At 36.9% G+C, this 24,588-nt stretch overlaps 1 protein-coding gene across 4 annotated transcripts in view; it reads right to left on the bottom strand.

The window, feature by feature from the left end:
• The window catches only part of SUPT3H (SPT3 homolog, SAGA and STAGA complex component), a 275,316-nt gene that overhangs the window by 85,701 nt on the left and 165,027 nt on the right, over nucleotides 1–24,588 (bottom strand). For all 4 annotated transcript variants that reach the window (XM_062638501.1, XM_062638500.1, XM_062638504.1 and 1 more), the window contains exons 4-6: nucleotides 3,713–3,799; nucleotides 2,436–2,526; nucleotides 644–780 (exon numbers count right to left, since the gene is read on the bottom strand). In XM_062638501.1, coding sequence (XP_062494485.1) covers nucleotides 644–780; nucleotides 2,436–2,526; nucleotides 3,713–3,799 — 315 coding nt within the window. The remainder of the gene's footprint in view (nucleotides 1–643; nucleotides 781–2,435; nucleotides 2,527–3,712; nucleotides 3,800–24,588) is intronic.

The raw sequence follows: 24,588 nt of genomic DNA, 5'->3' as shown, positions 1-24,588 counted from the left end.
AGAGTTCACAAAATGTAATAAAGAAGAGCAACAGAGAGAGTTACTTTATAAGGTATGTATATACACTTCATGAATTACAGTCCAGCGAGAAAAGACAAAATGTAGTCAGCTCAAAGATAAATATTTAATTACAGGAACACATTCCTTGACAGACACAGAATCAGATCTGTCTTTGTCTAGGACAGGGAACATCATACATTTAGCAACTTCTGTAGCATTTCAGACCCCCAAAAAATTGTACCGAAATGACAAAACAGAATGTCCCAAAATGCTGTTGAAACATTTTTCAAATGAGACCAATAATGAAAAAGAAAAAAACTGATAGTAAAAATATGTGTGTGAAATGTTTATAAATCGAATCTTCATTCTACAGGAAGGAAATACAAATACACGGCAGACAGAAAGATCCATAACTATCCTTTGGTAATCTTCCTTCTCAGCATGTGTTCTTAGATATCAGGAAACATTTGAGGGAATAGTAAAAATATGGAAATAGGATTCCTTTGGACCATCTGGGCAAAGGGAAAAACATGTAACAATGTTATATAATAGGCAGCATGAAAAAGGCATCAAACCAGCATGATGTATGAAGTATTTCAGTTTTCTCTGCTGAAGCTGGGTATCAGTAAAAGAAAAGAATTACCTCCATCCGCTCTTGCTTGACATCATCAATCTCATCGTCCTCAAACATAGCTAAGAGCTCTCCAGTCTGGTCAATGGAGTTGAGGAAGTCTTGAGCAAGCTTCTGCCGTTTGTTGGTGTTACTGCTGTTGAATTTGTCTGAACAAAGGTAAGCAAAGATCAACAAACTTGAGTTATTTGGCTTCTCCAAGCACCAATCGATGTCCCTTGGAAGGACATGGTTTAGAATCAGATGCACTATTCAGAAAAGACCTGTTCTTACTGTTTTCCTCATACAAGTTGTGCTACCTGAGCAAGGTGATGTCACTACTATGCTGCAGTGGCACTGTAGTAAAAAATCACCTTTGGTCTTTTCTAGTATGACCTAGTGGTTTTTGTAATCTGGAGAAACCTAGTCTACTGCTCACATATAATTATTTCTCACAGTGGACAGAGGTGTAGAAGAAACCATCCTCTGCTTGCACAAAAACCTCACTTTTAGAACAGAATACATAGAGGAAAAGTTTTTTCCTGAGAACATGCAGAATATCCTCACTACCTACATCCTAAAGAAAAGCGTAACACAAACATTAAGACACAACTCCACAGGATATGAACTAATGCTCTATAGTAAAGCCTGGAGAACCCTGGACAGGTGATCTCTGTTGTTATAAACAGAATGGCCGCTACAAAGACATTAACGTCACACAACAAAACTAATGGCTTCAACTACCAAAGCCTGCTAGAAAATGCAATCTTTAATTCCCAGATGAACTGTGTTTAGGAAGTATTTAATGAGCTTTTTAATGGCTTTCAAAAATTGGTTATTTGTTTTAAATAGAGAGACAGACTTAAGTATTATAAAAAACAAAGCTTTCAGGTAGAAAGCTATACTGCCAGATTGCTTGCATGAAACAATATACTTCCATGTGTGGTGAAAATAAAATGCCACAGGCAAATTAAATCTCAAATGAGTTGACAAAAACTTATCCACAGATTGATTAAGTCAAAGCAAGATGTACAGTGTTTATCTAACATCAATGTGGATGCTCAGAGAACCAAACACAAGGAATTCATTGTAAGGGAAAAAAAAAGCCAACAAAAAACCTCTGAGAAAGGAAGTAAGCTAAATACAAAAAAAGTGATGTATGGATATGCAAGGTTTAGATTTGCTATGATAAGTTTTAACTTAACATTTAACAAAGGAAATGCTAATTATTCTATCAATATAAATCAACAAAGTTTTGTATCAGCAAATTATACGGCGTAAATGAATATATTTTTTAATTTAAAGGATTTTTCCTTTAAATGCATTTGTTACAAAATCTCTGATTTGCTGATGGTATGGGGAAACAAAAGTGTTTCCCATTCTTTAAATTACAGGTTAGAAGTATAAAACGGTAAACCAGACTGAAAACAAAGCCAGGTCATATATTAGTATTCAGTGACTACAGATTATGGGATTTAAAAAAAAAAACAACAAACCCAAACATGCCAAAACCCTCTGACAATAATTTAACAAATGTCCATTCAACTGCATGAGGTAGCTGCCACATTTAAATTATACATGCTGAAATCAATTAGCCCTTTAATTAGCACCAGTTTCTTACCTCAACAGAGTTCTGACATTAAGCAGTTTTACTTATTATTGGGATCATAGATACCAATACTTGTACAGTGTTTCAAATGAAAAAGCAGGCAATAGTTTTCTGTCTTTAACTATTAAGCTAGATATTCATACTTTGCATTGAGCTGTTCAGTGCATTTATAAAATATTAAGCCTTCCCCAAATTAAGTAAATTCCCTTTTTCTACCTTCAAGGAGGTCATCTTCTTCTATTCCTTTGACAATTTTAGATTTATAGTCTCGAAAAAACATGTATTTAAGTAGCCTTCTAAGCTTCTTCTACAAGAAAAAAATATATTAATTAGCATTTTATAGAGTTTTTTCTTTACGCTAACTTTGTAACATAAACATACAAATGTGTAATACATTACTCAGTAAATATATTTTTTAAAATATTCATAAGTTTTGATTCTGTGAAAAATCCATACCTAGAAAATACATCCAGGTCAGAAGCAATACTATATGAGTATTATTTATCTGAGCTTCTTTATACTTTGCTTGCCAACTGTGAGACAGACTTTCAGAAAGCCAAAATTGAGAAAACAGACTTTTTTAGGACACTCCAAATTCTTTACTTAGTTTGGAAATTCAAGTTTACAAATGCATATTTCCATGATCTTTGACATTCATATTAACCACTGTTTTGAGTATAGCTTTATGGATTATATCAGATTAAAAACCTGCAATTGGTTTTCATGTTCTATCATTTTTTAATTTTGATGTGACTTTGGTTATTAAGTTTCACCTATCAAATGAGGAAAGAAAATAAAGGGGAGAAAAAAGGGTAAGGGAAAAGGGGTAACTAATGAACAAAAGAAGACAAAAGAATAAATAATGTTGATAAAAATAGTTGACAAACATTTATTAATAAATAAATTTGAAGAATAAAATTAATTTCAGCTTTGTATGCAAATTGTTTGTTAAAAAAAAATAATAAAAAATTGACTTGCTCCACTTACTGTCCTTAAAAAGCAAGACCATCCTGAAACTTGGAAAATTTAGTGAGATAAAGTACAGGAAAAATATTATAAAGGCAAATCAAGACAGGATTTACTGACAGCCCAGATGACAAAAATGTAATGGTCACACTATCAAATGTCACACCTACACCCTGCATAAGGAGGTAAAATTAGAATGATTGATCTTTAATAAAAGGCATATAAAGGATAAGGAAGAATGTTTATGCTTTCATTAAGAAACTGTTTTGAGCTCTAAGGTACATTACCCACTCTAAAACTTAATAATTGCAGTTTTGATAATTGCAGTTACAAAAGAAAATGATAGTGAATTAAAATGTTATACAGTTATTGCACTGTGCAAAATACAATACAATTACAGGGAAGTTATACTCTCAAATAAAGCTAATCATGATGAGGGACTCCTTTTAAATCGGTTAAGCAAGCATATCAAAACACAATAAGCAGTTCACTACGTAATATAAGAAATGTTTGTCTTATTGCTATACCTTATCTTTGCGCATCAAGAACAGGAGATCTTCAGCAGAGATGACTCTCGCTCCTCTCAACTGAGAAACTTCAGCTGCTTGCTGCAACTAAAATAAATGAATAAATTGAGATGTCTGTTTCTATGTTAAAAAATTTATTCACTAGGGTTTCTTTTAAATAAGTTCAGATAAAATTTTACATGGTCTTGCATAGCAAAACACAAGATATGCAGTAAAACACAAGCTGGGACTCTCAAAGGTGTCACTCACTTAGCTCCTGTTAGCCAAGAAGTGAAAATCAATTTTATGGAAAGCCTGAAAGACTTTTGATAAATATTAGGCAAAAACATTTTTGTTTATATTTAAAATGAGTGCTTTTTAAAAAAACCACTACAAGCCTATTTTCTTTCCTTGCACCACATCAGCTCAGAAAATGAACACATAATTCTCTCAGGCAATGTAAAAATGCCAAATTCTTGCTATAGCACTTTATCTGCAACTGTGGAATGGTGGCTGATCCCTCGCATGATTTTTTAGAATAACAAATATTAATTTTAAACAGCTTACCTAAGTATTTTTTGACAGAAACTCTACCCCTACTTCACTTATCATTAGTACAAACCAGGCTTACATGAACTTTTTCAGAAATACTTTTTATTTCACTTAAGAGAAAGAAAATTAATTGATAGGCAACACTGTTAATAAAGTAATTAGAAAAAAAAAAATGAGCTGACCAGGCCATTCAGATATGAAAGAGACAAAGATGGGATTGAGCAAAGAATGCCACAAAAATTTGTAGGAGGTGGCCAAAGGAGTGTGAAGCAAAGAATTGTCCTCACCTCCATTGTGACAGTGCCTCTAAAGGCCCCAAATTGTGCTGTGAAGAACAAAAATCTTTTTGTAAGAGACTAAGCACGTCAGCCTTGGATTCACTTTCAGTAGGTTCTGGAAATCAGGCTAGATTATACACAAATAGATCATACCTAAACAAGTGCAAGAGTACAAACCAAACTTGTGCAAGCTGATGCTTACCAAACTATTGTACTAAGGAGGTAAAACCCAAATGTACAAGGGAAGTCTACATGATTTGCTCCTTTCACCTCTCTAGCCTTTGGTTCTGGCATAAGATGATGCTATAGAATAGGTGGGATAGCAAGGATGCTTCACAGCATGGAACATATCCTCTAAATTCAAAACCACTGTCAAAAAGGCAAGTTTCAATCATAGTTTCTCTGTTCTTATCCTCATTAGACATCTGATGGATGAACTGACAGTGAGCACAGTACAAAAGTTAACAAAAGGAGAGACACCTTATAAAATTCTTTATATTAAAACTCATACACACCTGTAACATGATCAATAAACTGCAATTTTATTTATTTTCAAATATCCCTATATTCTTCTTTCAGAAATGCATTAATGCACCTGAAAATAATTTAAAGAAATCCTATCCTTCATACTCACACTAGAAATGGTTTCACTCAGTATCACTGCCTGAATAAGTATATTATTAATCTGAGCTCCCATGCTGCTATGGCTTGAAATGGGCCTATTCAGAAGTTAAAAAGATCAACAAAAACAGTAGCTGTTTCTAATATCCAAAGGAGTAGTGGGGGGCAGGGAAGATTTTCATTTTGGCAAGTGTTCAGTGGGCAAAAGATTCAGTCCATAAATCATAATGCTGGACTGCATTAATTTTTTCCACACTAATCACATGCATACAACACATTAACTGTATCTTGTATGCACAACACAAAACATACTGCGTGAAGAGTTTCAGGTTTTCCCTTGGAAACCCTCTCTTGGCCCTTGCAGTCACAGAGACCAGAGAGATTTCAGGAATTCAGAAGTCACAGTAACATAATCTTACTTGAAAAAAATGTAAGAATGTGAAAAACGATAGTTCTATTTTTTGGGATAAGCAAAACTGTTTCTTATTCTGATTAGGTTTGAGGGCACACAAGCTACTTCTATTTCTAACATAAAATATAAAGAGCTGGATAAAAATAAATTTACAAAGAATGAGCCAGTATTCATCTCTGATGTGAATCTATTGCAGTAAATGTGTTTATTCCAAGGCCAACTTTGCTCCCTCTAAGCCTAAAAGTGCTACAAAACCTGACCTTAGCATAGTGATAACACAACACAGCTTTTCCAAATACCATATAAAACAATGGCAGAAATATCCAACATGAAAGCATGCTCTACTTCCCTAACACGTTTAGGACCATAACTATAATCCTTAAGGTCCCTTCCAAGCCAACCTAACCCAACCCGATCCATTCTATGATTCTTACTGTAAAATTCAGTGTGCTGCTTCTGGCTGCGATAGTTCATTTTCTTCATAGGAGCTGGTAGGGGACTACGTTTTAGATTTGTGCTGGAAACAGCGCTGATAACACAGGGATGTTTTAGCTATTGCTGAGCAATGCTTACACAGAGTCAAGGCCTTTTCTGTTCCTCACCACACCAGCGAGTAGTCTGAGGGTGCACAAGGAGCTGGGAGGGGACACAGCAGGGACAGCTGACCCCAGCTGACCCAAGGGATTTTCCATAACATACAGCATCATGCTCAACATATAAAGCTGGGGGAAGAAGAAGGAAGTGAGGAATGTTCAGAGTGATTGTGTCTGCCTTCCCACTCTCTCCCCATCCCACTGGGGAAGAGTGAGCAAGAGGCTCAGTTACCGTGTTAAACTATGACATTCAGACATGTTCATTTCTGCATGCAGCTGAAAAACCTTATTTCTCAAATGATAAACAAGTGACAACGTCATTCGAAGCAAAGATTGTGTGCAAGCTGCTTACAGGAATCTCCCAATGAAGTAAGGCAGAGTAAGGAGAGACGCCAAATTCACATCCCATTTGTATCTAAGTAAACCCTGAGTTATTCTGAGCTAAACACAAGATCAAAATCCGGAATAATATTCTCAGCTTCTACCAAAACAATGAAAACTTTATTCTCATATTGCCTCGAATTCTGCATCTATTTTATTTTAAGGAATGACCACAGAGCATTTAATTTCTTTGGCTTAAAGAAAGCAAAATACAAAAATAATTACTTCCTGTACAGTTATAAAATATGGATTATTTATCCAAACAGACCATAATGAGTTCTTCATTGGTACACATATTTACCTGGGAAACCAGGATATGCTCAGGTAAATATGTATCTAAGCAATTAAAAAAAAATTACATACCACACAGCCGAGGTTGGGGGGAAGATGTATTTATAGATTTAACACACACATAATTGACTCATTCAAACCACAACATGAGTACTTTGCTATAATTAGTATTATAACAAACTGTCTTACTTGACTGTCCCAGAGTTGCCATTAATATGCAATAAGCCCTGATTCCTTAATATGCAATAAGCCCTGATTCCTTAATTTCCAGCGCTAAAGGCCTTGCTGAGCCATTACCACGGCCGTGTTACATGATGAAGGGGGATTTCAGGAAGCCATACCAAAGAAACAATTCATCTCCAAGCAGCCAGGCGTTTATCATTCCAGAAAAGCAACTTTCTGCTATGTAACCTTTAGATCAGGACGTCTTTTGCCATTTGCTGCAGTGGAAGCATGGCAAAGTTTTACTTTGGGAGCAGCAGGTCTACTGCCCCTATCCAGCTGATAGGCATGATACAAATACTGCTATTACTTTTCACACATGAGGTTTCTGTATAGCAACAGTGGAGATATGGCAAGAATTTTCCTACCATCTCCCTTCTCCAAGCCTCTGTAATATTCAGTGCTGGCCACAGAATTTGGGGTAGCACCAGTTCCAACATACTTGTTGTCTTTTCCTAAATCTTAATGATTAAAATTATTCAGTCTGCATTACAAAATATTTCATTTGAGGCTATCTTGACGAATGGAAAACAATCCAGTTTACTTAGCTTTTTAAAGAAAAATGGGCTAAATTTCCTAACACCAGCAAACAATATTTGAGACCTTGGAGTCTGAATGTATTTTTTATTACAGCCAAATTATGAAACTCAAAATGTGAAGTTTAAATAACGGAAGTGTTGAAATGACTTTAACTATAGGAGCACAAAGAACTCTGTTAATAATTAGGAGTTTATGAAAAATAAGTGTATTTTACAATTTTTCACATTACAAAGAAGGTAGTATATACAGTAACTATATTTTAAAGTCTAAGAAGAAATGGCTGGGGAATAATATTTTAAAATGTAATCACTGGTTTAATGACTTTATGAAGTTAACTTTCTTGGCAGGATGAACTGAAGTATGTTAAAAGTCACCTTATGGCTATTTTCTTTTTGCAACTTCTGCAAATTATAGATTTGTTGAAAGGAGTATTCATTCTCCTATGACAGCACACATTTCCTTCAATGGTACTGTCTGCTTTTTTTTATTCATAATTATTTTTACTTCCACTGCCTCCAAAGTCAACAATCATCGATACTTCTTCTACAAAACTGTCTTGATGGACAAACAGACAAAAAACTGGAAAACAAACATACTGTGTTGTGACATAATCCTTCCAGTTAAACTGCAGGATGGAGTCAAAATGGTAATGTTTGCATGCCTTGAAACTGCTGGGAGCCAAGAATAATGCTTCAGGAGCTATGATTTTGTTTTCATTATAGAAGAAAATTAGATCATAGTTCACCTGGCCAATTTTTTTTTTTTCTGAGCCAGGAAGGTTGTTTTGTTATTGAATATGCATTAAAATGTTCTATTTCTTCATATTTTCTTGATCAAAAGTATGCAACTAACAAAGAATATTCTGAATTTAAACACAGTGCTATAAATGTATTCTAAACAGAGCATCCCCATGCTTTTTGAAGGCAGTTAAATAGAAGAGGTGAATACAGGTTTTCACTCCCATGTAATATCTCACATACTACTAATGATGACACCTGAACTTCTATCACAAACAGGAAACGTACAGATTTCACTTCCAAAAGTCAGCATAGGGATGTGCTTTATCCAGTTAGCACATCCTTGGGATGTAATTACATTACGGAGTCCATTAGAGCACTATGATAGGTAATGATTTAGGATCACCACACAAGGATTAAATAGCATGACTATATTGTCACAAGCTGCCTAAAACATAAAACTTTCACCTGCAGCTCAAAAGACAATCAATTGTCTTCTTATTAGGTATCTGTTTTCAAATACAAGTATTTTTCACTTACATGACCATTTAATGTAACACTATGTGACTAGGTGTGACCTTGAGAAGATAAAGCTCTGCATATATATATAACATATAAATATAACAAGGGAAAGTGTAGAGTCCTGCATCTGGGCAGGAACAACCCCAGGTTCCAGTATAGGTTGGGGAACGACCTGTTAGAAAGCAGTGTAGGGGAGAGGGACCTGGGGGTCCTAGTGGACGACAGGATGACCATGAGCCAACACTGTGCCCTTGTGGCCAAGAAGGCCAATGGCATCCTGGGGTGTATTAGAAGGGGGGTGGTTAGTAGGTCGAGAGAGGTCCTCCTTCCCCTCTACTCTGCCCTGGTGAGACCCCATCTGGAATATTGTGTCCAGTTCTGGGCCCCTCAGTTCAAGAAAGACAGGGACCTGCTGGAGAGAGTCCAGCGCAGGGCAACGAAGATGATTAAGGGAGAGGAGCATCTCCCTTATGAGGAAAGACTGAGGGAGCTGGGTCTCTACGGTTTGGAGAAGAGGAGACTGAGGGGTGACCTTATAAGTGTCTATAAATATATAAAGGGGGAGTGTCACGAGGATGGAGCCGGGCTCTACTCAGTGGCAAACAATGATAGGACAAGGGGTAATGGCTACAAACTGGAACACAAGAGGTTCCACTTAAACTTGAGAAGAAACTTCTTCTCAGTGAGGGTGACGGAACACTGGAACAGGCTGCCCAGGGAGGTTGTGGAGTCTCCTTCCCTGGAGACATTCAAAACCCGCCTGGACACATTCCTGTGTAACATTATCTAGGTGTTCCTGCACCGGCAGGGGGATTGGACTAGATGATCTTTCGAGGTCCCTTCCAATCTCTAGCATACTGTGATACTGTGATCACATTTTGAGGCTTTAGAGAATTGCAGAATCATAGAATCATTGAGATTGGAAAAGACCATTAAGATCAAGTCCAGTCATGAACCTAACACTGCCAAGTCCACCACTAAACCACATCCTTTTGTGCTACAAATCTTAAATATCTCCACCTCACTACAACCTCCTTTCAGGTAGCTGTAGGGAGCAACAAGAGGAGCATTTTCTTGCTTGACATACAGTGAATTTCATTCCATAAAGATCATGAGAGTAAGAAAACATCAGCTCATACCCCACAGTCCATGACATTTACTGAGAACTTCTCAAGTACAAAATTTGTTTTATTTGTTTCTTAAAAAGAACCCCAATAAAAACGTACTGTCTCTGAAGCAAGATCAACTGTTTCATCTTGCCTTCTAGCAGATGGCAATGGCTTTTTGGTTTCCACAGTTCAGCTAACCCAAAGAGCTGGATCTGGATACAGACAGTCTGCAGCCAGTTACTAGTAGATGGAGAAAAAAATATCTCAAAAGCACCTCCAGCAATAAGCAGGTTGCACAAGAACACCCTTTGAAAGCATAAAGAGTACATCTACAGGTTCATTCAGTTTCAACTTCTGAGGTGACAAGCAGTTAATATACATTTCAGAAGTCAGGCTCTTCTAACAAACATGGGAGGAAACAGCCCCTTCCTTATCTGCCCTCAGACTGAAACTGTGAAAGCCAGTCCAATGAACTCCACAAACATCCCTACATCTCAGCCTGCAGGTTTTTAACTGCACACTGCTATCAAGGACCCAAAACATTAGTACGATGAAGCAAAGATACTACTATTCCCATTAGTTTAAATAGAACAGTTCATATAAATTTGGACATCATAATCTCACTTCCTTCTACTGACAACCCACATACTTCTTCTGAATACAGAAAATGTTGGAAGGTTTTTTTGGTTTTGTTTTTTGTGTTTTAGCAACACAATCAGTACAATCAGAGTAGAAAAAATGCAACACAGCCAGTGAAAATAGCAAAACCAGAACACTCGCACCTTGCCTGAGGCAACATTCATGTTACAAACAAGATCATTCTAAAAATGTAAAAGAAAAAAATAATCAGAAAACTGTAAAGAGCCCTTAGAAAACTACAGGGACTCAGCCTGTGCAATGGAATGGGCTAAGAGAAAAATGCAGCATGTTTCTGGAGCTTCCCTATGTTATACCCACTTTGACCCTGCTGAAAAACCCTGCAGTTGAAGAGGAAGGCTTTTTACTGACCAGAGTAATAAAATTGAACATTAATAAACAATTCTAAGTTAAAATTCATACCATTTCTTTTCAAGGAAACACATAAATACAACATCAGAGGAGGCTAGACTATATTTGGCCACTCAGGGCATCTCCAGACTGTTACCCCACATCGCATCTCAGAGCAGCAGATTCCCAAATCACAGTGATACATGGGGCTATTCTGAAATGGATGTGGACACTTAACAGATTTACACCTATCTGAACCTCAAGTTTATCAAGCTGCCAATGGAAATGAAGCTCTCTGATGTCAGCCACCCCAATTCAGTATTATCAACAAAGTTGCTGAGCATACTATGTGTCCCCCATCCAGGTTGCTAATTAAGACATATAGGCCTCATTAGTTCACACTTTATCACTCTCTAAGAGACTGAAGTGTTGCTACACAGGAGAAGAAAGGAATAAAAAAATAGGTGAAAACCTTTTATCATGTGTGGAATAATTCAATTTTCACAATGGATTCTGCATGTTTATTCAGCTTGTTGGATCTGGTGTAGCAACTCTTGTAGTTCAGTAGGCAGTAAAGGCAGCAATCCTACTACAAAATGGGATTAAGGGAAGCTGAATCATAGAATCATAGAATCGTTAGGGTTGGAAAGGACCTTAAGATCATCTAGTTCCAACACCCCTGCCATGGGCAGGGACACCTAACGCTAAATCATATCACCCAAGGCCTCGTCCAACCTGGTCTTGAACACTGCCAGGGATGGAGCATTCACAACCTCCCTGGGCAACCCATTCCAGTGCCTCACCACCCTAACAGAAAAGAATTTTTTTCTTATATCCAATCTAAACTTCCCCTGTTTTAAGTTTTAACCCGTTACCCCTTGTCCTGTCACTACAGTCCCTAAGGAAGAGTCCCTCTCTAGCATCCCTATAGGCCCCCTTCAGATACTGGAAGGCGGCTATGAGGTCTCCACACAGCCTTCTCTTCTCCAGGCTGAACAGCCCCAACTTCCTCAGCCTGTCTTCATACGGGAGGTGCTCCAGTCCCCTGATCATCTTCGTGGCCCTTCTCTGGACTTGTTCCAACAGTTCCATGTCCTTTTTATGTTGAGGACACCAGAACTGCACACAGTACTCCAGGTGAGGTCTCACAAGAGCAGAGTAGAGGGGCAGGATCACCTCCTTCAACCTGCTGGTCACCTTCCTTTTGATGCAGCCCAGGATACGGTTGGCTTTCTGGGCTGTGAGCGCACACTGAAGCCAGCTCATGTTCATTTTCTCATCAACCAACACCCCCAAGTCCTTCTCCACAGGGCTGCTCTGAATCTCTTCTCTGCCCAACCTGTAGCTGTGCCTGGGATTGCTCCGACCCAGGTGTAGGACCTTGCACTTGGCATGGTTAAACTTCATGAGGTTGGCATCAGCCCACCTCACAAGCGTGTCAAGGTCTCTCTGGATGGCATTCCTTCCCTCCAGGATATCAACTGAACCACACAGCTTGGTGTCATCGGCAAACTTGCTGAGGGCGCACTCAATCCCACTGTCCATGTCAGCGACAAAGATGTTGAACAAGACCGGTCCCAACACTGATCCCTGAGGGACACCACTCGTTACTGGTCTCCAGCCGGACACTGAGCCATTGAACACAACTCTTTGTGTGCGGCCATCCAGCCAGTTCTTTATCCACCAAGTGGTCCATCCATGAAATTGATGTTGCTCCAATTTAGAGAATCCTTGTGCCCTGTATTTTTTCAGGAGGCATAATCATAGCTGAACCTCACATTTGTTGATATTCTTAACCATTCTTATTTAAAATATAAACAGGCAGAATTATTAGAAAATGATAACATTTTTAAAGCCCAATAGCCTAGTCTCTGCTACTGAAAGTAATGATTTGTATCTACTGGAGACAGTATGGTTTTTTTTTTATTATATTCAATAGTTTAAATGAAGGAAATAAATTTCCACATAAATAGTGAGATTAATACTGCAATTTTGCAAAAGATGTGCTTTGAATCACAGTATTTTTTTAAAATATCTTTTTTAGAAATAATTTAAGCTCTACGTCTTCAATTAGAGTGTGTTTTTGCACTTTCTGTCACTCAGGGAAAAGAATTTACTGCACTTTTGAACAATAACTACATTTCACTCTTAAGCTTCTGCATGAATTTTTCATATTTTTTCCTTCGTCTACTTCTAATTCAAAAATAATCTTTTTTGGCCAACATTTTATACCTTTATTTCTTCTTCCATGAAACAAAAAAACCCTATTGCACATCTGACACTTGCAACAGGCAGTACTGAGCAAACAAAATTTAATTATACAAACAACATTAAAACCATAAAGTACCTAAGTGCAGAAAAGTATTCATACTCACTGAATTCAGTTTTAATACGGTCAACTTATTCAGTGACTACATAAACTTTGATTCAAGACTTGGTGTTGTGCTGGAGATGGCCCTGTTGATGCTCTCCGCCACTGCAGGTGATGATAACACCAGGCAAGAAAGCAAACTTGGAAACCTCTACTGTAGTTATTATTGTTACAAGGGAGAAAAAATAAGCCTGAGAAATATCATCAAAAGGGAAACGATGAAGTAATGTTCTCTAGAATGAGAAAGAGACTGTGAAAAAAAGCTTTGTGAAGGGTAAACTGTGCAGATATGAAAGATTCATTAGCCAAGATGAAACTGAAAAATTCTCATGGTTAAAAGCACTCTGATCTCTGTATTTCTGAAGAATACGAGCATAGAGGTCTTCTACTGACTGTACATGTTCTAGGACTGACGAAATATCCTAGATGCCTGGAGAACCCAATAGAAGTCTGCATGAAGACCTCATAGTGGCCTTCCAATATCTGAAGAGGACTTATAAGGATGCTGGGGAGGGAGTCTTCATCAGGGACTGTAGTGACAGGACAAGGGGGAATGAGTTTAAATTTAAACAGAGGAAGTTCAGGTTAGATATAAGGAAGAAGCTCCTTACTGTGAGGGTGGTGAGGCACTGGAATGTGTGCCTTCACACTTCACACAATGAAGTGGTGAATGCTCCATCCCTGGCAGTGTTCAAGGCGAGGCTGCAAGGACTCTTTGTTGACATGGTTGAGTTTGATGTGTCCCTGACCATGGCAGGGGGTTTGGAACTAGATGATCTTAGGGTCCTTTCCAACTGAAACAAGTTTATGATTCAATGATTCCACACTGAAGTAAATGGTACCATCTCACTGTAAATCACAGGCACAAAATATCTCTGTGTTTAAATTAAACAAATGCTAGTGTTTTTTAAGAAATTATCATAGAATAGTTTGTGTTGGAAGGGACTTTTAAAGGTCATCTAGTCCAAATTATAATAAAACTAACTACATTTGCACTCTAACTTTCACAACTACCTGTTTCATTTTTAAACAGCATCACTATAGCTATTGCAAGTTAGGAATCTCAAATATAATTATTAATTCCACCTAAGTTACATCTCTGAATGACTTTTTAGTACAAAACATTACTTGGAAAAAATAAGACTCTGCAATTTTATAAGGAATAAATGCACTTACCTTTCCTTTAGTAAAACAAAAATGAAATTCAAATTTACCCTTCTTGAGAACTGAAAGTAGTATTATTTTTGAGTATTTAGTCTATTAACTCAGATTTATTTCCCCTCCATCAATTATTTCTATTTCTTTTCTTTCTCCAATACTACCATGACATGCAAACCAGCAGAGGTTTATGTTATAACACAACTTCCTGTCCTTCTTTGGTTTCAAATCCCAGAAGAAACCACCATTCAGGATTATTGTTGTGCAGTTTCCAATGCTGCAAGTAGAAAAAAAAACACCCTGTTCCCTACTGATTGAGGGACCATCTAATATAAACAGGTTTCTTTCTCCAGTTGTTGTAGAGTAACATTTGTTTAAATCGTGCATCCTTACATTGCTCACAGAGGAAAATAATCATGCCTTCTATTAGTTTCACCAGAACACTAAATAAATACTCTTCCTTTCCATATGACAGCAAATTGGAATCAGACTTCACTGTCATAGGGAAAATAAGACATGTATTTATCTATTCCAAGCACAGAGATAAAGTGCTTTTAGAGCAAGCCTCAGGCTAATGAAAGAACTGCAGAGCAAGTATGACTATGAAGAGCAGGCACCATCAGTGCACAGAATAGAGAAGGCAATTCATTTCAGTCTTTGTCCTTTTTATTCTCATCTGTTCAAATGCATGTGTTGACCAAGTGGGAACTCCCCAGTCTGCATGATGACTACAACTAAATGCTACAGGATCACTCAGATTAAACAGTGAGGCACATAATACATAAAAATGACTACTAGCTTAAATGGCTTTGGATGGCAGACAGGATATACACGTGTCTGGGCTTAAGATAATTTAAACTACCTGAAGAATTTTGACATCATGTGAGATGCACCCAAATTATCAATAGAAAAAACAATAATAGAAAATAAAGAAGAGAAAAACATTTAGTTTTAATGCTTTTTCAACCACATAAGCATGGAGCGTACATAATGACACTAGCGAAAATCTCTGCCTATTCTGTAATTTTAACCGTAGGGAAAATGATTTGACAATGGGGAAAAGGTATAATCCAAATGTGTAGCAAATAGGAAGTCCTTTGAATTTGTTTCTCTTCTGTCAAAATGGCTTCAAAATCCTAAATCGATTTAGAAGGACCTTTCTTCCAAGGATCTAGAAAAAGAGGGAAATTTATGAAACAATAGTCCCAGTTCAAGGTAGACCCACTTTCATGTAAGAGGAAAGGAAGCCTAAATTTTTGTATGTATGTGTTGGTTTGCTGTATTTCCATTTTGTATGAATTATAATTCTCAGAACTTCAAAAAATACAGGAAGGGGCTCTTGCTCAGAGAAAGAAAAGAAAGCACCATGAAGGAGCACAAATGTAAAATCCGAACAACAGATATTTGTGTTGAAAAATGGCACTGATTTCCTAACTCTTATTTAATGTTCATTCTTTAATTAACATTCATTTCCCAAGGACATAAGTTTGAAAAGGCTGTTTCACATTACTTTAGCATGAAGAGAAAGAATCACTTTTAAGCCATGAAAAGGCTGGGGAAAAAAAATAAACATGCCTTCTGAACATAATTTGCTCTTTATTACTACTGCAAAGTTATGAAATGAAATCTATTATTTAATTACATTGGATCAAGCAACAGGAAGGGAAGGGAGTGTTAGAGTCACAACATCCCTGTAAGGATAAATTACTACGTTTCCTTTTGCTAAAAGACAGTTTTAATGAAACTGTGCAAACAGTTAAAATCAAACTACTGGGAGGTATGAAGATCATCTTGCTAACATAAAAAACCCATAAAATGTACTCTGAAATTCTTACGAGAAATATCAGTAATAATAGGGGAAAAAAAAGTAGCAACATTTTTGTCAGAACATAATAGCTTGAAAATTATTGCACTTATTCAGATTCTCTCCAGAAGCTGAACTTAAGTTTAAAAATTATACAATAGCTTCTGGGCCTGCTTTATTTTATGCTTTGCATTGGAGATGTTTAGATAATCTATTATGAAAACTTCAAAATTTATCTTCTATTACTACCAAGATTTTATTAGCCATAAGGGATTTCCCTTTGCTGTGCTTCAGTAATGTTTACTACATCCTTCAAATTGAATGCAACTGTTGGAAAGTTAAAGTACTTTATTTTTTAAGTATGTTCTTGTCATGAAATAATGGGAGGGCTTTAAACTATAATGAAAAGATAGGCTGAATTCTAAAATGTTGGACTAGATAACTTGGCAACTGGTACAGAGTTCCCAACTGGGATAATGAATGTGTAAATGCTGTGAACTTTTATGTAATCTAAATTTGCCTTGACTTGTGTGGACATGCTCTGAAATTACCTTCCTTGGAAATATTGCTTTTCCCAAAAGCAGAATACACTAAAATATGACGGCATTTCACAGATAATTTGAAGAACAATGGAAAATGTCTTTGAAGTTGTTCAGGAAAACCCCTCCTAAGCCTAAGGGGTATGGAAGAAAGCATTTATTTGAAAAAGCTATCCTGGAGGCCAACAACGACTGATTTCCTAGGCCCAACAGAGACTGGACTGACCTCTCAAGACTGCAGGATGGACAACACGAAGGGGGTGAATATAAGCCAGGAAGGTGTTTTTGGGGAAGATGCAGAAAAGCTTTGAGAGGGATAAAGGAAACAAGACAGAAAAAGCTGCTTTCAGAAATTTTCTAAATCAAAGGTTTTGACGGTGTGTTCCTAGTATCTGGTTCATGGTTTACTTCTGAAGTTCTAACACTGCCACTGAAAGCAGCCACAAAATTAAACTTTTCAGTAATGTCCTGTCTCAGAGAACTTCCTGATTCTTGTATTTTTAAAAGGAGTCTGATCTTCAGTGGAAAATGTCAGGCTACACTTGTTCCTAGTAAGAAGTCACTGTATCTAGAGACTCTGAAGAATGTAGGAAAAAAAGAAAATATACCATGAATACGGTGTATTTCTTATTCTTCTCTTTGAAACTTAAGATCTTGGCTAGATTCAGCCTTCAACTGGTATAGGGACACTTGGTTGGATTTGGTGATTTTTTTTAAAAATATTTTACCTACCAATGCTTCAAAATTAAAACTTGCACATTCTCAAAATGGTTATGAACCACAAAGGCTTTGGCAGACAGTCAGTCCAGAGTCAGTCCAAAAACTGATCAATTGACTGAACAAGAAGTCTGGTAAAATGGAGGAAATGAGATTCATGTCAAGGGACACAAGTACCTGGTCTTTTGCAAAAATCTCTGGAAATGGGCAAAAGGTCCAAGCTGTGGACTAATATACATCCATTAGGAGAAGACAATTTTCCATGCTGCGAGGAAATCTCTGCTTTGGGAATCCAACTGTATAATCTTATAATTAAATGCAGCTCTACTTACACTGCTCATGCGTTACTAAGTTACTAAGGCTGAGCACAAGCCAGGATACGCAATACTGGTACTAAAGGAGTCAGAAGATAATGCCAATGATGCCAGCAGGGAGGAGGAAAACTAGTTTTTCCAGCATTTATCTTGATCATTTGGAGCCATAAAGGAAAGCATCAGCACTACAGTGTTCACTGTACATTGTTCACATCAGTGAACACTCTGAGTTCAAGAGACACGGAAACATCATGAAAGTCTTCAATAGAAGAGGAGGGACTCGAGGAAGGATGGAAAGAAAAAATCTTTTATTTTCTCCAGGAAAACCATGCAGTGATTCTGACCACAGCAAAGGCTGAGCCTTAGCACAATCATCAGGATTCAGACCATTCAGCTCCTAAAAAATGGCAGCACAGATTTCTTTAAGAAAAGACCTTGATATTTCTGCATGAGCATGATATTTAAAGAATGTGAAAAGGAGGACATATTTCTCTAATTATTAGAGGTATATTCTGCAGAGTTTATTGAAAAAGGGGGAAGATTACGTAAGGCTAAAGTGCAACTGCTGAAGTGCAATTGATGTATTTCTAATAAAAAAAAACAAAAAACAACAAAACACATGGAAAACAAATGCAAAAGTACCTTCATTCTTCAAAAAACAATGGAACAATTCCCCTTCTATCATGTATTTTAAGAAAGTGAACTCAAATATCAGTCACAAATTGATACCTATGTTTACAAAAAAAGAGTGAAAACAAATGTGAGTAAAATCCATACTAATATCCCAAAGATAGAAAATTCTCTGTTTTCAGAATGACAGAGTGGATGATACTTTTCTAAAAGACATGACAAAGGTGTGATCCAAATTGAAATGTACAGTAGATGAAGAAAAGACCAAGGCTGGGTAAGGTTTAAGAAGGAATACTGATTATTGATGGGATTTAACAAGTCACGAAAGTAGGGGATAAGGTTCCTAACAATTAACAATTCTGCATTAATACAGACCACACCCTTCCTGGGTTGCTTTTAACTTTCATTTCTTTATTATGGAAAAGCTAAATTACCTACATGAATTTTATATTTTCATTCATATGACAGTGGTATCTGTTTTACACCCGTTTTACAAATAGGCAAATAGGCAAAATGAGGCATGGAATATGGGCAAAGACAGTACCAGAAGAAAAAATTCCTCCTTTTGCCTCCCTCAACAACCAGTTAGCAGCACTCTGTAACTGTTAACAATTATTCTCTAATGCAATAGGCAACATCTGCAAAATAATGCAGAAATATAAAAAAAACCAACCAAACCTCTTCTGAGCTTTAACTTAAGAGTTTTCTGTATCTAAACTTGTATGCACTTGTAAGCAAATACTATAAATACTTCCCAGCACCCAAAGCTGTGAAATGCAGAGGTGATTTAGCAGACACACAAACCATAAAAACTGCGCTCGGTGTATTTCTTTTCTAATTTAGAGTAAGTGGGCCAGCCTTATATCGTATATAATCGTAATTCTCAGGGACATTTAAACCAAAAAACAACTAAACATTTAAACTAAATACCTGCAAGCTTCCATAAAACGTTACAAATAGTATCAGTCATTTTAATATAAAGCTAAGAGATAGTAGCATAAACAATGTCAACGTAGTCACTGTTCTGCAGTTTAGAACTTGGACCTGGAGTAATATAAAATTAAATCCCTACATTCACAAGAAATCACTTTTCAATCAGTGGCTTTTTGAGGAGGAATAGGATCTGCAGCATACTGTAAAGCCATACCATTTAGAGGTCAAGAAGTATATGAACAAAGAATTCTTTTGAAAGTTGAATTAGGAAGCAAAGGAGGCTTCAGACATAAAACACTATGAAGAAAGATAATCTTCAGAATGAAATAAAGATGGGAAGTCTAAACATGGCGTCAAAACAGGAGTCTAATTTTCACTGAGCATTGAGAACTGTGATTTTGAGCATGGGAGCGAAGCTACAACAACTCGTGCAAGAGGAATATTGAAATAAATTGTTTCTGCTGTACTGACTGGAAGTAAAACTTGAAGATTTTACTGCACTTCAGTCGTCAGTGCTGGATATCTCAGATGTGAGTGAACTGTAAACATAACTGAGTGTCCATTGGCATTAATATTCAAATAAATCAGCTAAGTTTTGGGAAGCTAGAGGGATAAAATAATTATAGGTTGCTGCCTACAAATACTTGAAGAGCAATTAGGAAGATGACGGATCCAAATTCTTCTTGGTAGTGTCAGATGATGTAATGAGGAGCGACAGCCAGAAAACGCAGTTTGGAAGGATCAAGTAGGATGTAGGATCCTCATGGGAGGATAGAGCAGCACTGCAGCAGTTTAACATGAGAGGCTCTGAAAAATTCCTCTGTGGAGCTTCCAAAGCCTGAGGTGGACAAAGCCATGGCTGACCAGATCCAGTACTGGTGACAGTTCTCCTTTGAGTGGGTTGGACTAGATGTCTCCAGGGGTTTGACTGTTTCCTTCCCCTCTGTGTTTTGTATATTCTGACAGAGTTTTTGAGTAAAGGAAATCCTGTTTACTTGTTTGTACCAGTTCCAGCACAACAGTCACACTCCCTTCCATTTGGAATAGGCTGCCCTATTTACTGCTACACCAAAATAAAAATTCATATCAAAAATAGTGTGTCAGCAAAGTGGAATTGCAGAAAGCCAGTCCTGAGGACTCTGCAAGAAGACATAGAAGAAAGGTGGAGGTGAGACAAACTTCACCACATCCTTCAGCTGCTGCTACAACCACCAATGTGGAAAGCCAACTATAGCCAGCTCCCCAGTAGCTAGCAATCACAAGGAAAAACCTGAAACAGCACTGCTAACAGGGAGTAAAAAAACAAGGTCTGCTCCTTCACACCAGCAGTCCCACTGCACACTGAATGAGATGTAGGACAAGATGAAATTCGCTGATTCCTTCAGTAAGAATGAAAAAAATACATAAAAATAACAGGTTCATTCACAGCAAGTCATCTAGGCTGATGAATGGCAGTTGTATGTAAAACAAGTCGAGCAAGGTTATTGGGGTTTCTTTTGATATAACTTGAATGAAAATCAGCTTCCATGATGGTGTAAATATTCCCAGAGTAGATTCCTTAATTATTTGCAGCCTTGGTTCACTCAGATAAATAGGACATGCTAATATGTGTTTGAGTTTCATTTAGAAAAAAAGCAGCTATTCATTACAGATGTGAGTATCGCTGCTCTGTGTACTTAACCACATAGTACAACTAATAACAAAATACGGAGTGGTTGAACTCATACCTCACAATGAACTTTGTCATTTGATTTAGTTAAGATTTGCCTTTTTAAAACCCTATAAGCTAAATCCTAAAGACCTAACAACTTTTTACAGAATAACTCCAGAATCAAGACCTTTTAAATAGATTAATGTAAGCACTGGTTTACAATGGAGTTGCTACTGTTAATAAGCTTAATGCTGTTGGGGTTTTTAGATTCTTTTTATATCTATATTTCCCTTTGTACCTTACAGATGTAATAATTCTAATATATCAGCTAATGAACGAAAGAGAACGTTTGTCTCATGAGAAGGCAGCACCATAGACAGTGTTCCTGATTTCTACACATACTTGCAGTGAAATTGGTGGGAAACACAATGGAACTGAGGCTGAGGTCCTCCACACCAGGACAAACTTCTGTTGTAAATAAACAAACACCAAAAATGCATATATTCTACTGCCATTTCCTAATGGTCCCAGAGTACTTAACAAGAAAACTCAATGACATTATCCTCATTTTTTATTTTAATACCCAATACAGAAATAAAAACTAATTAATCTAAGGTAACCTTAAATGTTACTGATTCTGGGTCATCATTTCAGGACCTGACCCCATCCTGAGTATAAAGCACCAGACAGTACATACAACTTTTATCTAGCAGTTGCCTCCAGAGACAAACCGAATTTCAGATATTTCCCTCCAATCATCTTCAATCTAACCAGTATAATGGCAATCTGTGCAAAAACCCTGTAATGTCCACCTTTTGCTGTCCTTATGATAGCTTTAGAGATGTCTAATGTATTAGTTGATTAGCCGAGTATTTTGTTAAATGACATTTAATGTCAGAACCTGAATGCAAAATGATAATTTGACCTGCTTTCCCATAACTATCTCACAATGCATAGAGACATGCATCTGGGTGCTTCCTATTCCTCTAACCTTCAGTCAGTTGCACAAGTTCAGGCTTGCAAAGTCAATGCAAATAAAGAGAGAATCACTCATCTAACTAATTTATAAGAACATCTACTAATAGTGCATGTTATCCATTCGGTGCATAAAATGACATTTCTGGCTGCAGTACAGTTATGCATACATGAGTCATAGAAATTAAATGTATTCATTCTCAAAATTTGCTTTTTCTCTTACTTCCAATCTGCAAATGCCAAGTATTAAAATAAGTCTGCAAATACTACTTTCGTTGTCATGCCTTATAGTTACATCAGAAGGAGTTTCCTGCTATTCAGCAATGCACCTGAACTCAAATTTACTAAGTGGAAAGTGAATCCCCTTGGTCTCAGCACAGCTAAACATTGAAATGATTTCCTGTCCTGGTCTTCCATTTCATATATATTTTCTAAATTACCATTTTATGCAGGTGTCATTTCCAACAGACAGATTTTGCTCTAGTGCAAGTTCACTTTTTGTAATATTGGTGTAGCCACTGGTGTGCTACAACCGCTATTTTATAGCCATATGTCATAATTTCAAGAGTGCCATTCTCTCCATCCATCTAAACCAGAACAACAATGTGCCACAGTTTACCTCTGTCAAGGGAAATAATCTGAACAGTGTTGACTTCAATGAGAGAACATGTAATTGAAGTGCAGATTATCACTTGAGCCTAAACCAGGGTCACTGGCATGGAATGGGGACAACAGGACTGTGTTTGCATCTCACCACTCACTTTTCAGGTTTCTAGCACAGTTTCCACAAAACACAGATAATAATCTTCAAAAGGTCATCTGTGTTTTACAGTATTCTTAAAACTTTCTACTGTTTTCTCCACACATCTTTTCCAGTGGCACCAATGCTGCCCAGTAAAATATCATCTCTATTCAAATTCATTCCATGCTCCTCCTTTTTGGATCAAATACAAAAACCCCATAGCTATCTCTGACTGGATTCGTATGACAGCTTAGTTTGAACGTCCTTTAAAGTTCATATATTTTAAAAAAATATTCTAAATCCCTTTATCTATAAAAAAGTACTGTTAAGGTTTCAAAAGTAGATTTTACTAGAAATCCTTTTCTCACTTTTTCTCATTTTTTATGTGATCAGCTCTCCTTTTGCCATGTTCTAGACCAATTTCAGTTAGGAAAATGTTTCAGTTTGAGTATGGGAAAAATGCACTTGGTCATTTTCAAGTTAGCCAAGATTAAAATACATTTCTTACTTCAAGAGGCTTATGGGTTTTTTATGTATTCAAATAACCTGACTTTTGAAAAAAAGTAAATGTTTCATGAAGAACCATCACAAAAATCTAATAAATGGTCAAGTAAGTTGGTAATAAGCAAACTAAGTAATTAATACAATTTTTAAAAGAATTTTTCCAAAATTTTCCTTTTTCCTGATTTACTGTTTTTAAAAGACTAGAAAATACACGCAGAAAGCATTGAGTATGATTTTGATCATAACGCTAATATTCACATTGAACTACAAAATGGTTAAATGCTACTCTAAAAATATAAAAAGGAATGTCTCCTATGTTATCAAATACAGTTTTGGCAATGTTGACATGAAGATTAACTAGCTCAAGTATTAGGATGAAAAAGCGACAAGATTTAGGTATGGCCCAGACTGAAGATAGTAAAAAAGGAGGCAGAAGGTCCCAGGGAATGTTATAGCGTTAACTCTCAGAGAGTAAGGGAGAAAAGATAAGTAGCTTGGTTTTGTCCTTCCTCAGTTTCAGTGAATAACAAAGTACTTCTAGGGAAACATGCCAAAATGCAGCCCTGGGTAAACACAGAGTTGAGAGTAGAGAGAGAAATATTCAAAACACCAGTGTTAAGATGATACTGAATCCTTGAAAGCAGATGAGGCTAGAAAGCCCACTGATGAAAAGGAAATGGAACAAGAACAGAAATTTGTGGGATGCCCAAAGAAAGTAAGAAAATCTTGTTTAAAGATACACTGAATTACATAGTGGTGGGAGAGGAAGATTAGAAGAATATGATGTTTCTTCTTAGGCTGAAAAAACACCCTCCACTTTAAAATCAGATTTAGAAATGATGTAACCCCTCTGAGAAGAATCACTTCATAGTTAGGGGACTGGAGAGCAAAAGATCCTCAACAATAGCTCTTCCCTCCAAACTGAAGAGCCATACTTTCTAATGCTTAATAGTGGTCACAGACTTGGTGGACATCATGATCAGTTGTCCTTTCTCTTTAACAGTTCATGGGGTAAGAGTAAGCCCATTCATTAGAACATTCTATGATTCTGTGCATTTCTGATGGAAACTACCAACTCACTCCCTTCTTACATTATACCTGCCAAAGAATTATACTGAATATAAAGTTCCATATTACCTCTATCTTCTGTTTGAGCTAGTACAGAGGCAAACTGTTTTGCACCTGCATATTTTATACGGTAGATGTGGGATTTTAAAGGAACCGCTGGAGTGGCTGAACACTTTGTGTGAGACCCAGCATGTGCCTTACATACTTACGTTTGCTTAATAAATCATTATTGGCCGAATTAAATTG

The sequence above is a fragment of the Pezoporus occidentalis genome, unplaced genomic scaffold, assembly GCF_034315485.1.
Source record: "Pezoporus occidentalis ecotype Australia unplaced genomic scaffold, CSIRO_AGI_Poc_V1 ctg57, whole genome shotgun sequence".
NCBI classification, from domain to species: Eukaryota; Metazoa; Chordata; class Aves; order Psittaciformes; family Psittacidae; genus Pezoporus; species Pezoporus occidentalis.
The sequence above is the reverse complement of the archived record's forward strand: the minus strand, read 5'-3'. Positions and strand labels throughout refer to the sequence as shown.